The sequence below is a fragment of the Oncorhynchus kisutch genome, linkage group LG16 (genome assembly GCF_002021735.2).
Source record: "Oncorhynchus kisutch isolate 150728-3 linkage group LG16, Okis_V2, whole genome shotgun sequence".
Taxonomy (NCBI): Eukaryota; Metazoa; Chordata; class Actinopteri; order Salmoniformes; family Salmonidae; genus Oncorhynchus; species Oncorhynchus kisutch.
The window spans coordinates 18,051,703-18,067,881 of NC_034189.2; the positions used below are offsets into that span (position 1 = coordinate 18,051,703).

The 16,179-nt window shown below is 45.9% G+C and overlaps 1 protein-coding gene across 1 annotated transcript in view; it reads left to right on the plus strand.

Moving 5' to 3' along the window:
• Nucleotides 1-13,667, plus strand: part of LOC109906864 (N-acetylaspartate synthetase-like) — a 28,405-nt gene extending 14,738 nt beyond the window's left edge. The window contains exon 3 of the mRNA XM_020504708.2: nt 2,269-13,667. Coding sequence (XP_020360297.1) covers nt 2,269-2,636 — 368 coding nt within the window. The 3' untranslated portion in view covers nt 2,637-13,667. The remainder of the gene's footprint in view (nt 1-2,268) is intronic.
• The last annotated feature ends 2,512 nt before the right edge of the window (nt 13,668-16,179 follow it).

Genomic DNA, 16,179 nt, shown 5'->3' on the forward strand with positions numbered 1-16,179 from the left:
CTCTCTCTGATACACTTCATTCAGTCCATTTAAATAAATGTTTTTGCTAATGGAAATGGCAGCCACCACTATGTGACCAGTGTCTCGTGTGTAGCATCCCTCCTCCTTTTAGTAGATCCATCCAGTTAGTGGATTTGGAGGATTTTGGACATACTTTCTTTGGCACGTCTTACCAACAGAACACACTCTTATGTAGTTCCCTATCGTGTGTGCCAGGGCCACACTCCGTCCAACTCCACTTCCTTCACACATCTGCAGCTGTGTGTTTCTTCCTGGCACGGGTACTGCTGATAGTGGCTACTTCGAAGAAGGATTATACTTTCTATGACTGATATGTGGTCGCTTTTCCCAACTTGCGCTGTCTGAATGCGCTGTCTGAATGCGCTGTCTGAATGTGCTGTCTGAATGCGCTGTCTGTAAGTAGCTTTGGATAAGAGTGTCTGCTAAATGAGGAAAATGTGAATGAATAATATCCTGATAATATCCTCAAAGCAGCTATCCTATCACTTAATGGTCTAACAGAGGGTTTCCCAAACTCAGCCCCCCCCCCCCCCCCCCCCCCCCATACACACAGCTGATTCAAATAACCAACTCATCATCAATACTTGATTATTTGAATCAGCTGTGTAGTGCTAAGGCAAAAACCAAAACATGCACCCATAGAGGGGCCCCAGGACCGAGATTCCACAAGCGGTTCTACATGGAACCCTAAAGGGTTATGCATGGAACCAAAATGTTGTTTTTTTGGAGGGGACAGCCAAAGAACCCTTTTTTCAAAGAGTGAACCAATCCTCATGTTCACCATTTTAACTGAATCACGCGGTTATGTTAATTGACAGAAGCCATTGTATAGCAGCCTCTAATTGCACTGTAATCTGAACAATTAACACCAGTCTGTAATTAGTATGACATCCCGATACACATGAGCAGCAGGGCTGGGTTAAAGCCACAATGTGCCATTTCAACAGCCCTGGCTGACACCTTGTAGATATAATCCATGGAAATGACCATTGATTAAACAGAATGAAATATTGCAGATTGTGGCTTTAATGATAGGTTGTTCTGACCAACATTGGGGGGATGGGAGTCCACTGTCTGGTTGATCTTCTTCTTCTTCAAGGTTTTATGACGTACCACATCTAATGCTGTATTGCTGCCACCAACTGGACGGGGGTGAATCAAATATTTTAAAATGTCACTTCCATTATGCTGGTGTTAGCTGGCCTTAAATGAGCTCTTGGGGTTAAGAAAAATAGTGTGCTTCAACATCTTCATTGCTTGCTGTTTGGGGTTTTAAGATGGGTTACTGTATAATCACTTTGTGACATCTGTTGATGTAAAAAGGGCTTCATAAATACCTTTGATTTGTATGGGGCTTTAGGGCAAATAGGGTTGGGGGCTTTAGGGCAAATAGGGTTGGGGGCTTTAGTGCAAATAGGGTTGGGGGCTTTAGGGCAAATAGGGTTGGGGGCTTTAGGGCAAATAGTGTAGGGGCTTTAGGGCAAATAGGGTTGGGGGCTTTAGGGCAAATAGTGTAGGGGCTTTAGGGCAAATAGGGTTGGGGGCTTTAGGGCAAATAGTGTAGGGGCTTTAGGGCAAATAGGGTTGGGGGCTTTAGGGCAAATAGTGTAGGGGATTTAGGGCAAATAGGGTTGGGGGCTTTAGGGCAAATTGTGTAGGGGGCTTTAGGGTAAATTGTGTAGGGGGCTTTAGGGTAAATTGTGTAGGGGGCTTTAGGGTAAATTGTGTAGGGGGCTTTAGGGTAAATTGTGTATGGGGCTTTAGGGTAAATTGTGTAGGGGGCTTTAGGGTAAATTGTGTAGGGGGCTTTAGGGTAAATTGTGTAGGGGCTTTAGGGTAAATTGTGTAGGGGCTTTAGGGTAAATAGTGTAGGGGCTTTAGGGTAAATAGTGTAGGGGGCTTTAGGGTAAATTGTGTAGGGGGCTTTAGGGTAAATAGTGTAGGGGCTTTAGGGTAAATAGTGTAGGGGCTTTAGGGTAAATAGTGTAGGGGCTTTAGGGTAGCCTTCTTGTAGACTCTTCCCTTCTTATTGCTTCAGTCCTTCACTGAGTCACACTGAGCCAACCAGGTGTCAGATAAAGACAGCCATTGAAAGTCCTATTGTAGGCTGACACCTCAGTCCCTTCACATCAGGTCAGATGGTATTTGGTGGGGTTACATGTAAAGTATACACTGTCAGATTTGTGTTGTTGTTTGGTGTGTGTGTGTGTGTGTGTGCGTCTCTAACTTGGCTCTCTGGTCCACCAGGCTCATGTTTCTGGGTGGCAGTGCTGGAAGGTCAGGTGGTTGGCATCGTGGCGGCGCAGGGCCGGGAGGACGACAACACGGTGGAGCTACGCCGCATGTCGGTGGACTCGCGCTTCCGCGGCAAGGGCATTGCCAAGTTACTGGGGCGTCGTGTGCTAGAGTTCGCCATGCATAACAACTACGCCGCCGTCGTCCTGGGAACCACCGCCGTCAAGATGGCTGCCCACAAGCTGTATGAGTCACTGGGCTTCCGGCGGACCGGCGGTAGCGAGGATTACATGCTGCCCGGAATGAGCCGCTCGCCGCAAGAGAGGCTCTTCTTCCAGATCCGTTACCAACGCTACCGTCTGCAGCTCCGTGAGGAGTGAGGGATGAGAGAGAGGGAGAGAGGGTTGGAGAGAGATGGAGAGAGAAAGGGGGAGAGAGCAACGACACCACCTCCTTGAGGCAGAGCCCCTCGCCCAACGAGCCTCGACCAAGTCCTTCTCCTCTGACAACTTTATTTATTTTATATTATTAGAGTTACTTCTTCTTACTACTACTGTTTCTATTCATTCATCTTAAGTCACTAACTTTTGATTGGTTTTAGTTTATTTTTATTTATTCTTTACATTTTGAATTTTGTGCCCCCCCCCCCCCCCCCGAGTACATTTATTGAATTTTTTTACCCTGTCCTGTTGTAAAAATAAAAAAAATCCCTAACATATATCACCATCCCATGCCTTTTCAAATGACATCATCAACTGAGTGTTCCCTTTGCTTTTGATACCATGTGATTGTTCCTTACCGTATTCATTACCTCTACCAGCCCTCCAACATCTACCCCCTCCTGCTCAATACGTGGCATTTCTATCTCAAACGCACCCTGTCTCTCATTAGCCCACTTAAGCCCTCTCCATTGTCACAACAACGTGTGTACCCAAAAAGACCTAGACAAAAAGACTAAGTAGGTTGGCATTTGTCCAGCCACTTCAGCACAGCCCATATACCAGCAGCCCTGTGGAGAGACAAGAGGAACAAATCAAATCAAATGTTATTGGTTGCTTACACATATTTGATGGATGTTAACACAGGTGCAGAGAAATGCTTGTGTTTCTAGTTGCAACAGTGCAGTAATATCTAACAATACAAAACAATACACACAAATCCCCCCAAATAAAAAGAAAGGAATTAAGAAATATCAGGATGAGCAATGTCAGAGTCTGGAATATAAATATATATATATGTATATGATGGTGTGTATAGACAGTATATGAATAGAAAAGGTGTGTACAGCAGTAGTTATATAGGATGATGAGAACACAGGATATACATATGAAGGGGGTATGTATATAGGGCAGCAGTCTCTAAGGTGCAGGGTAGAGTACCAGCTGGTAGCCGGCTAGTAATAATGACTAAAGTTCAGGGCAGGGTAATGGGCAGAGGCCGGCTACTGGTGACTATTTAAGTCTGATGGCCTGGAGATAGAAGCTGTTCCTCAGTCTCTCCTTATCCCAGCTTCAATGCACCTGTACTGTCTCCGCCTTCTAGATGGTAGCGGGGTGAACAGGCCGTGGCTCTGGTGGATTCGGGTGGCAGGACATGTACTGTGCAGTCGGGTGGCAGGACATGTACTGTGCAGTCGGGTGGCAGGGTATGTACTGTGCAGTCGGGTGGCAGGACATGTACTGTGCAGTCGGGTGGCAGGACATGTACTGTGGATTCGGGTGGCAGGACATGTACTGTGGATTCGGGTGGCAGGACATGTACTGTGCAGTCGGGTGGCAGGACATGTACTGTGCAGTCGCGTGGCAGGACATGTACTGTGCAGTCGGGTGGCAGGACATGTACTGTGCAGTCAGGTGGCAGGACATGTACTGTGCAGTCGGGTGGCAGGACATGTACTGTGCAGTCGCGTGGCAGGACATGTACTGTGCAGTCGGGTGGCAGGACATGTACTGTGCAGTCAGGTGGCAGGACATGTACTGTGCAGTCGGGTGGCAGGACATGTACTGTGGAATCAGGTGGCAGGACATGTACTGTGGAATCAGGTGGCAGGACATGTACTGTGGAATCAGGTGGCAGGACATGTACTGTGGAATCAGGTGGCAGGACATGTACTGTGCAGTCGGGTGGCAGAAAACAAGCACACACAGGCTGCATCTCCTATTCCCTATATATTGTACTGCGTTTGACCTATCCTATCACTCCTCCTCCCTCTATCTCCTCCCCCCTTCCACTATCTCCTCCTCCCTCTATCTCTTCCTCCATATTTGGTCATGTTCTTATCCCCTCATTCAACACAGTATCAGAATGGATTCTATAGAATGACAATGGTTCCTAATTCTATGATTCCATTCTACCTGCATGGGAACTATGGAGATGGTCTCTAATTGGTTGGGAAAACAAGAGGGTAGTTCAGGCTAGGGATCCCCATGCAGTGTGAATATTTAAGTGTCAATATTGAACATATTACTCATTTAATCATGGGATTTTCTAATGAGTAAATTATTTAATCTAATTAAACTTTGAGCGTTATTGATTCATATGTGTACTTATCAATTGTTTACTAATTGAATCAAGATAAATTCTAAAATTTTTAATAAGTTTGGAATTTGATTAAGGATAAATTCAAGATTTTTATAATCACATACATTTGATGGAAGCATTGCTACATAGTAGTATGCACATTTTATGGATACAGCTACAATTACAAAGTAATCGCAATCTAGTATATATTCAAACCAGGTCATTGGAGAAAACTACTTGGGTAGGCCTAATACATTATTTGCAATATTTGCGGACTTAAAGTATATGTAGTCGACCTAACAAAATGCATCTGAGCACAAATTTATCCATTTGAATTTAAATACAATACTATATCCAATTTACAGGTATATTTATATCCTTCTGTGTATGTGTTAATGTGTACACAGTTGGAATACTATACAGTATGTAGCTGACAAACCCAAAAGGCAACCCCCTCTCTCCCCGTCATAACGATAACCACTCTCATCTCCATCCTCCTATCACAGACAGAACCAGCAGAGGGAGAGATACAACTTCTATGAGCCCAAGAACTTGTGTCATACTTGTACAAAGATAAAGAAATTAAATGTGAAAAAAAAAAAAAAATAACATAGACCAAAAAGATATTGCGCTGATCCCCATAGCCTTGACTTCTGACCCTCCCCCACTCCCCATAGCCTTGACTTCTGACCCTCCCCCACTCCCCATAGCCTTGACTTCTGACCCTCCCCCACTCCCCATAGCCTTGACTTCTGACCCTCCCCCACTCCCCATAGCCTTGACTTCTGACCCTCCCCCACTCCCCATAGCCTTGACTTCTGACCCTCCCCCACTCCCCATAGCCTTGACTTCTGACCCTCCCCCACTCCCCATAGCCTTGACTTCTGACCCTCCCCCACTCCCCATAGCCTTGACTTCTGACCCTCCCCCACTCCCCATAGCCTTGACTTCTGACCCTCCCCCACTCCCCATAGCCTTGACTTCTGACCCTCCCCCACTCCCCATAGCCTTGACTTCTGACCCTCCCCCACTCCCCATAGCCTTGACTTCTGACCCTACCCCCACTCCCCATAGCCTTGACTTCTGACCCTCCCCCACTCCCCATAGCCTTGACTTCTGACCCTCCCCCACTCCCCATAGCCTTGACTTCTGACCCTCCCCCACTCCCCATAGCCTTGACTTCTGACCCTCCCCCACTCCCCATAGCCTTGACTTCTGACCCTCCCCCACTCCCCATAGCCTTGACTTCTGACCCTCACCCACTCCCCATAGCCTTGACTTCTGACCCTCACCCACTCCCCATAGCCATGACTTCTGACCCTCCCCCACTCCCCATAGCCTTGACTTCTGACCCTCCCCCACTCCCCATAGCCTTGACTTCTGACCCTCCCCCACTCCCCATAGCCTTGACTTCTGACCCTCCCCCACTCCCCATAGCCTTGACTTCTGACCCTCCCCCACTCCCCATAGCCTTGACTTCTGACCCTCCCCCACTCCCCATAGCCTTGACTTCTGACCCTCCCCCACTCCCCATAGCCTTGACTTCTGACCCTCCCCCACTCACCATAGCCTTGACTTCTGACCCTCCCCCACTCCCCATAGCCTTGACTTCTGACCCTCCCCCACTCCCCATAGCCTTGACTTCTGACCCTCCCCCACTCCCCATAGCCTTGACTTCTGACCCTCCCCCACTCCCCATAGCCTTGACTTCTGACCCTCCCCCACTCCCCATAGCCTTGACTTCTGACCCTCCCCCACTCCCCATAGCCTTGACTTCTGACCCTCCCCCACTCCCCATAGCCTTGACTTCTGACCCTCCCCCACTCCCCATAGCCTTGACTTCTGACCCTCCCCCACTCCCCATAGCCTTGACTTCTGACCCTCCCCCACTCCCCATAGCCTTGACTTCTGACCCTCCCCCACTCCCCATAGCCTTGACTTCTGACCCTCCCCCACTCCCCATAGCCTTGACTTCTGACCCTCCCCCACTCCCCATAGCCTTGACTTCTGACCCTCCCCCACTCCCCATAGCCTTGACTTCTGACCCTCCCCCACTCCCCCTAGTCTTGACTTCTACCCCCCCCCACTCCTCCTAGTCTTGACTTCTACCCACTCCCCATAGCCTTGACTTCTACCCCCCACTCCCCCTATCCTTGACTTCTGACCCCCCACTTCCCCTAGCCTTGACCTCTACCCACCACTCACCTTAGCCTTGACTTCTTCTTCCCCACTCCCCCTAGTCTTGACTTCTACCCCCCCACTCCCCCTAGTCTTGACTTCTACCCACCCCCCCGATTCTTGACTTCTATCCCCCCACTCCCCCTAGTCTTGACTTCTACCCCCCCCCCACTCCCCCTAATCTTGACTTCTACCCCCCCCCCACTCCCCCTAGTCTTGACTTCTACCCCCCCCCACTCCCCCTAGTCTTGACTTCTACCCACTCCTCTTAGTCTTGACTTCTACCCCCCCACTCCCCCTAGTCTAGACTTCTACCCCCCCACTCCCCTTAGTCTTGACTTCTACCCCCCCCCCCCCACTCCCCCTAGTCTTGACTTCTACCCCCCACTCCCCCTATCCTTGACTTCTGACCCCCCACTTCCCCTAGCCTTGACCTCTACCCACCACTCACCTTAGCCTTGACTTCTTCTTCCCCACTCCCCCTAGTCTTGACTTCTACCCCCCCACTCCCCCTAGTCTTGACTTCTACCCCCCCACTCCCCCTAGTCTTGACTTCTACCCACCCCCCCGATTCTTGACTTCTATCCCCCCACTCCCCCTAGTCTTGACTTCTACCCCCCCCCACTCCCCCTAGTCTTGACTTCTACCCACTCCTCTTAGTCTTGACTTCTACCCCCCCACTCCCCCTAGTCTTCACTTCTACCCCCCCACTCCCCTTAGTCTTGACTTCTACCCCCCACTCCCCCTAGTCTTCACTTCTACCCCCCCCCACTCCCCCTAGTCTTGACTTCTATCCCCCCCACTCCCCCTAGTCTTCACTTCTACCCCCCCACTCCCCTTAGTCTTGACTTCTACCCCCCACTCCCCCTAGTCTTCACTTCTACCCCCCACTCCCCCTAGCCTTGAATTCTATCCCCCACTCCCCCTTTCCGACTTCTGACCCCCCATACATAAATCTGACTGCAACCCTGGGCCAGACCCCCTCCTAACCTTTAACCCACACCCACCATCTTTGCATGAGCCACAGTCTTGCTGCACTGCTTTTATTCTATTTAAACTTGTAAACCCCCCCAAGAGTCATCAAAGCAGTCATCAAAGCAGTGTGGTGCAGCTATGGAGGAGGATGCATGGGTGTGTGTGTTGAGTGTCTGGAGGTAGGGTGGGGTTGGGCGAAGAGGTGCATTATATCCACTCACCACAGCACTGCCTCGATGACATCAAGCCTGCCAACCGTAGAATGCAAAAGCAATGCCAGTGTGGCATGCCTCTGTTCCTGGTGTGTGCGTATATACGTACAGTGCCTGTCCTGGAAAAATAATAGCAAAACAGAATTAACAAAAGAAAATACAGAAAATAAGCTTCTTTTTTTAGCTGAACATTTTAACAAAATTGTGTTTCTTTGCTTGAGAATTGTTTATTTTATTTTGCATGCAATGTGTCTTGAAAATGACTTCGATACATTCTGCCACATGGCAAGCAGTGGAAATAATAATTGTTTCTATGTTTTATTACGTTGATATTATCAGTTGATTCTCTGTGTTTTTATCAAGGGAGTGGGGATATAATGTAGCGAGAAGTCTATGGAGATGTGGAAAGTGGAATAGTTTTGTCCTTGTTTCTTTTGGACAAATGTCAAAATATTAGTGAGTGTGTAAGATCATGGGATGCGTTCCAAAAAGCACCCTATCCCTTTACAGTGCACCACTTTTTTTGACCAAGCCCCCATAGCTCTTGGGAAGTACCTCATGTTGATATATCAGATGTCGGGTCAAACGACTGGCTGTCTACTGTATTTTCAGAGAACGTCTCGCTGTTCTGACACCCCCTCTCCTTTGTTCAACCATCTGAATTGAGATGTTCACTTTAAGTGCCCTCCACAAGTCAGTATTGAAGTTCAAAATGCCTTTCTCTTTCTCCAAATTGCCACAGTTTGAGTGCTTCCCAAATGATACAATTCCTTACATCCTGCACTTTTGTGGACTAGGGCCCATGGGGCAATAGAGAGAAAAGGGTGCCATTTGGGATGCACATTATGATCAACATTTTTATCGATCCTCCCCCTCCTCCGTCTGAACAATTCCAAACAGACCTGGGTGAAGAAGTTTGACATGGATCCACGAGAATGTACAAGCCAGAGGCAGATGTTAAATGGTGAGGCTATAAGCGTGCACCTAGTGAGTGTACACTACTAAATGTACACTACAAAGTGTACACCACGTCGTGTAATAAGTGGACGAATGTGAAGTCTTGTCAAAGTGAACCATGACCGCTGCTGTCGCCGTCTCAATAACAATATCCCTCTCGCTAGGCATTGTGGGAGATGCATAGCCTAGGCTGCTATTTGTGTTCTGAATAAATAACGGAATATTATACCAAGCCTACGCAAAGGCCTTATATACTGTAATCATTACATGCTGATGTTCAAAAACCACCACAGAAAACTATATGGCTTGTTTGAGAGGAACAGACAAACTACACTGATGTCACTATAATGCATTTTACTGTACTCCGTTATTTTCAACTCTGTTTATATGGCGAATGCTATGGTATGCCCTGTTTGGTCTGGTCTTACTACCCTGTGATACCGGCAACGTATACACAGTATTAGAATGTAGAAGAAAAACTGTATGCAACCACCACTAGAGTGTGATTATGTAACTTAATACTATTCCATTCCACTGAAGCTCTGCTGATGTACAATCCCCCAAAAAAATCATGTTCATTTTTTCCCCTTTTGGTACTGAGAAAAGGGGAAAATATTGTTTGTGTTGACTTGGGACAACAGGAGAATGTTAATGTATTTTTTTGATCTGCAATAGATGGTTTAATTCATGCATGCTGCATCAGAACTAAAAGCCTATTTTTTGGAGAGCACCTTTATCAAGGGTTTTCCAATCCAAAAACGATGGTCCCCTTACTGAACTTAGACGTCAAGACATCTACAGAAGGTAGCCGGTAGATTGTCTCATAAAAGTCTTCATTCGTAGCCTATCTGACCTGGAAAAAAATGGTATGTGACAAAAATCCCTCATCCTGTCCCCCAGATGTCAAGTTGAACATGCACAATCGCAGAAGTAAAGATATCAAAACCGCACAAGTAGTATTCCTGTGAGTATAGGTGTTCCTCCATTGGCGAGTGCAGATTTCAAAGGCCTTGGGAGTTAATAGCAGGAATGAATGTATATGGGTACCGTTACTAAGGGTCTTTGGTGGGAAATTTTTATTTTATTTTTTGTCTTTTTTGTTTTCTTGAAGGGAGAAGAAATTGAGACAAAAATGCGATAAATCTGCAAATGGTTTACCCTAACGCTAAGAGCTACATTTGACGTTTTAGAGTGACTGTGTACATAGCTATATCTATTACTGTTGTTTTGATTTACAGTGTATATCTATCATTTTTGTTAATTTCATCGATGCTAAAATAATGGACTTTGGAACTGTCTGTCTGAGAAGATGGCCGTCTTTGGGATGTTCCACCAAACGAGGAGGGGGAGGGGTGAGGGAGAAACACGCCACTGTGGCAGTTTACCCGGAAAGGGGGGGGGGGGGTCTACAGAACTCCACAAAATGGACTCTCCCTCTCTCTACTCCTCTGGTGAACCTATCACTCTGCTGTGGCTAACAGGACGATGAATTCTCCACTGTGGCCACAGGTGCCAAGAACGCAGAAGCATTGAAGAATTGTAGCACAATTGTGTCTTTTTTCTTTCTTTCTTTTTGATGACCAGTATGGATTTTTCTCCTCCTACCCAATATATATATCGCTTTTGCTCATACACCGTATGTGTCATAAGCATATATACAAGACAACATCATATAAAGAAATGTATAGCTATGACCTGCGGCAACGTTTTGGAAAGTTGCAATTTGCCAAAGGTGAAAGTCTTGCTGCATTCTTTCGTCAAACTGCTATTTTGTGTTCAACAAGTGTCAACAAAAGCGTGTATTTATCAGTATCATTTTGGAAATCCTGCCCACGTGCCATCTAATTAAGCAATAAAAAAAACTAACAATGAGACAACGAGACACAATCGTATAAAGGATTTTATTAACTTTAATTAATGCTTCATTGGTGTTATATCCCATAGTGAGTCGGGCGCGGTAACGCTATCACTGTTGGCATGGCAACACATCACCACTGAAATGTAGAGGCCTGAATATGAGGTGTGATTGTACAATGATTCTTTGAGTATTTTTCTTTATAAGAGGTGTCCCATAAAAAAATGTTGTGTTTTTTTACTTGAAGATTCTACTGGTGTACCACTTGCATAGTTTGTACAGACAGTTTGTACAGGAGAAAAGGACAGTCCCTCCCAGCAGACAAGAGAAAGATGGCAGGGTTTCTGAAAGTGTAGTATCATGGAAACTCAATTTACTGCATTGCAACTACAGTGATTCGTCAATGCTACTGAAAATAAAACAATCCACTAGCCTACATCACGGTTTTAACCGCAGGCAAAAACCATACAGGTTCACAACTTGAAAAAAAGCTTGTACGATTTCCTTGAAAGAGATTCATTTTATTATCAATGATTTAATAAAGTTGTAAAGTGTATTTTACTGTAAATAGTATCCACAGAGGATATTATATGATCCTTTTGTAACAGAAAAACAATGGAAATACCTTAATATAACATATTTTACAAAGTTTGTAGAATCACACAAAATCTGACTAAAGCTGAGATGGATTTATATAGATGATCTCTCCAACTCTATTCTCTCACTAATCTCAGAAAACCAGAGACCGTTTGTTCATTTTGAACTGCTTTCAGAGACCACTGCCATCTTTGCCAAGTCAGTAGTCACAGAGAAAGTCTACTGTTGTCCTGCTCTGCTGGAGAGGGAGTAGCCTGTTAGTGGCTGGAGAGAACCCAACACTACAGCACAGTCAGTGGTTGCATCCATTTTTTTCCCTCCACTTTATTCCCTATGTAGAGCACTACTTTTGCCAAGGGCTCGTAAGGCCTCTGGTCAAAAGTAGTGCACTAAATAGGGAATAGGGTGCCATTTCAGATGCAGCGAGTGTGTTAGCTACCGCTAGCAGTGTTGCAGCGGCAATGGATTCTCTCCGCTTTCGGATCCCTAGATGTCATGGCCGTCTGTTGCTAGGATACCAACCCACACAAAGCACTGCAGGGGAATGATATGCAGCCACACTGAGGGAGTGAGGAGGCAGGCAGGTCAGGTCAGCTGGCTGGGCTGTCCCAAAGGGAGAGGAGGGTGGGGGTGAGTGAGTGAGTGTATGGCAAGGCTGAGGCTATGGTAAAGGGGGTTGAGGGGACCTTGTATAATGATGTCTTGGTGCATATATGAGGCCACTGGGGAGAAGGGGGGCTTGGGAAAATAAGGTGAAGAGTGAGGGGGGAAAGAGAGGGTTATTATAGAGGAGATATGTCAGGGGGAGTTTGCACAGACAGTTGAGGGTCTGAGAATGAAGAGCAAACGAGAAGGGGCTAGCGGAACCCATGGGTAAAGTGGAGAGATGGGATCAATGGGTTCAAGGCCTTAGCGAGAGGTCAGCCAAACAGAAAGGAGAAGGGGCTAGCGGAACCCATGGGTAAAGTGGAGAGATGGGATCAATGGGTTCAAGGCCTTAGCGAGAGGTCAGCCAAACAGAAAGGAGAAGGGGCTAGCGGAACCCATGGGTAAAGTGGAGAGATGGGATCAATGGGTTCAAGGCCTTAGCGAGAGGTCAGCCAAACAGAAAGGAGAAGGGGCTAGCGGAACCCATGGGTAAAGTGGAGAGATGGGATCAATGGGTTCAAGGCCTTAGCGAGAGGTCAGACAAACAGAAAGGAGAAGGGGCTAGCGGAACCCATGGGTAAAGTGGAGAGATGGGATCAATGGGTTCAAGGCCTTAGCGAGAGGTCAGCCAAACAGAAAGGAGAAGGGGCTAGCGGAACCCATGGGTAAAGTGGAGAGATGGGATCAATGGGTTCAAGGCCTTAGCGAGAGGTCAGCCAAACAGAAAGGAGAAGGGGCTAGCGGAACCCATGGGTAAAGTGGAGAGATGGGATCAATGGGTTCAAGGCCTTAGCGAGAGGTCAGCCAAACAGAAAGGAGAAGGGGCTAGCGGAACCCATGGGTAAAGTGGAGAGATGGGATCAATGGGTTCAAGGCCTTAGCAAGAGGTCAGCCAAACAGAAACGAGAAGAGGCTAGCGGAACCCATGGGTAAAGTGGAGAGATGGGATCAATGGGTTCAAGGCCTTAGCGAGAGGTCAGCCAAACAGAAAGGAAGTGAAAAGGATTTTCTCCTGTTTTGAATGTAGTTAAGGCGTGGCCAGCTGAGTCTCGACCGGGCACCGACCTCACCTGAATACAGTCTGACTGCAGTGACCACCTGCTTCTACTTTTCTAGGCTCGTATTCAAAAAGCGTCTGGGAGTAGGCGTGCTGATATAGGATTAGTTGGACCTTTTAGATCATAATGAATAACATTATATGGACCCGGGGGGAGGACATTATCTTAGATCAAGACTCCTACTCTGAGACGCTTAGTGAATACGGACGATGGGGTCTGTTCGATTATCCTTTCTGTTCCACCTCCTGACGATGTTCCTTTCTTTGGACTGCTGTATTATCACTACTGATTTACACTTTCTTTGTTTTTACTGATCCATGTAAAGCTGTAAAGATAAGGATTTCCTGCATTGTGAAAGAGAAATGGATGTACATATTGTATGGATTAAAACAGCGATGCATAAAGCTTTTAGATGTTCCTCCGGTCAGTTGATTGATTGAAATGATCGTGTTTTATCTTATCGTATCATTTGTCATATCATGGAATGTGGACACTATTAGATTCAACGAGAACTATAGGCGATGTAGCCTGAAATCGAGACCTGTTTCGTGCTTAATCCTGTTTGGGCGTATGACATGGAGTACAAGGAGAGGAATGTTAGCACAAAGACTGGTAGACAGGCGAGAGGCAATCGAGACCTCTATTATATTAGATTCACCTTGATGTGGAGCAGGGCTGCCCAATTCCGGTCCTGGAAAACACTTCTGGTTTTCATCCTCTCCCAATCAGGGACTAATTCAGACCTGGGACACCTGTTGGGTGCAATTAATTGCTAGGTAGAAACAAAAAAATGGAAGTGTTTCGGCCCCCCAGGACCAGAATTGCGCAGCCCTGATGTAGAGGCTTTAAAAATCGAATGATTTATCTTAAACTGCCATCAGCATGGTTCCAGCCTTAGGTCTCTTACTCGACAACCATCTACCCTGTCACCACGGGGATGCTGTTAGGCTATCTGGAGAACTCTGCAGGCGTTTGAAGAACCCTTTGGCCTTGGTCTCTTGTTAAAATACCATTGTGTTTATTAATGGGACTTGGGAAGCAAATGTCCCATTCTAAATCTTCGTCATACTTTTTCTTTGTAACGCTATTCCTCCTATACTGTTTAAGCTAGAAATGTAATTCAAACCTTAAAATGTGTAGATCAGTCTGGAATAGTGTGCTTGTATTCAACTTTTTGATATATATATATATTTTTTTTAACTATTACACTTTTTGTCCACCTTCCCCCTCAGAATTCTAAAGGGCTATTGTGACATCATAACTCCCAACATTCTGATCTATTAATTGTAAACCATGTCACTTCTGACACAAATCAGCTACTTTGACCACTTTGCCACTTAGACAATGTATGAAATATTCCTCTACTTCTCTGCTTTTCAAATCTGAAATCAGAACAAGAATAGCTTCTACCAATCAAGAGGTAGCGTGAGGATCGACACTGGAGACAAGAAGCAGGTATAGGGAGATAATTTAATAAACAATAGACATGAAACAGAACAGGAACAGCGTCTGGACAGGGGAAAAATAACAACATCAATGCTGACACAGGGAACAAACGGCAGAGCAGACAGATATAGAGGGGGTAATCAACAAAGTAATGGAGTCCAGGTGAGTCCAATATTGCGCAGCTGCACGTAATGATGGTGACAGGTGTGCGTAATGAAGGGCAGCCTGGCACCCTCGAGCACCAGAGAGGGGGAGCGGGAGAAGGCGTGATAGGTAGAGCTGTTTTAGTAACCAATCAACTACTTTCATTAAAGATGCAGAAAGTAATGTCCGAAGCTAGCAGACACAACAGCTGCAATTTCTAATTAAACTACATCACATTTTAAGTTCACTTACAGTACTTTGCTTTGTCTAATAACATGAATCTTGCAAAACAGTTTTGTGGGTCAGAGTGCAGTATTTATTTTGTTTCATAGCACAAATGTTTGTTAGCCCGTTTCTCACACTGGCTTTAGCCACGGAAGGAGCAGGATTAGATTAGACCGATCAGATTTGTTTATTAGCCACATGCACAGGGTCGAGGATGTAATTGCAGGGTACAGTGACATTCTTAAGCTCTGAGCTCCAACAGTGCATGTCTAAGAGAGAAGTGAATGAAACAATAATAAAAAAAGGACTGCCCAAACAACTGCAGGGGGGTTGCCTAGCAACACTTGCCTCAGAGGGAGACGTCTTCATAGTGTGCCAAATTCCCATGATTTGTGAATCTGTTCGGACTGCTAAAATGGCTTGGAAAAAATATGATGTTGGCTAATAGGGAGAAGTATCTAACAAAATAACTACATCATGGCATTCACTAACCAACTATTTACATATAGTAGACATTTGGGTACATTTGTGGACACACATTTTACTTACTCAAGCTTTAAGCTAACTTCCCACTGTCATGTAACTTTGTTTGGTGATACTTCCCTGGTTACCATAGCAACATGTGGTCTCACTGTGCATTAATAGCCCTGCTAACTCAGTCTGTTTGATGTGTCACAAATATTTCTTTCTACAGGTAAGAAGTCACAAACACATTGAAACCAGTACACACACACACACACACACACACACACACACACACACACACACACACACACACACACACACACACACACACACACACACACACACACACACACACATACACACACACACACACACACTCCTTCCATTGTCATAGTGTAAAGGCACTGAACCAATCATTGTCTGTGGCAACTTCAACGAGGATCTGTCCAGCCAACGTTTCTTCATATTTTTCCCAGATCTCAAAAGTGGTCTCCTGATTTGGTTTAAGCATTGTTGTGGACTTATCCAATGTAGTTGTTTTTCTATTTAAATGTTTTTATTTTGAGTGCAAAAAAAACTGAATAAAAAAATGAGGAAATAAAGAAACCTGGAAAACAAAATGGAGAAACTGTCACGACTCCCA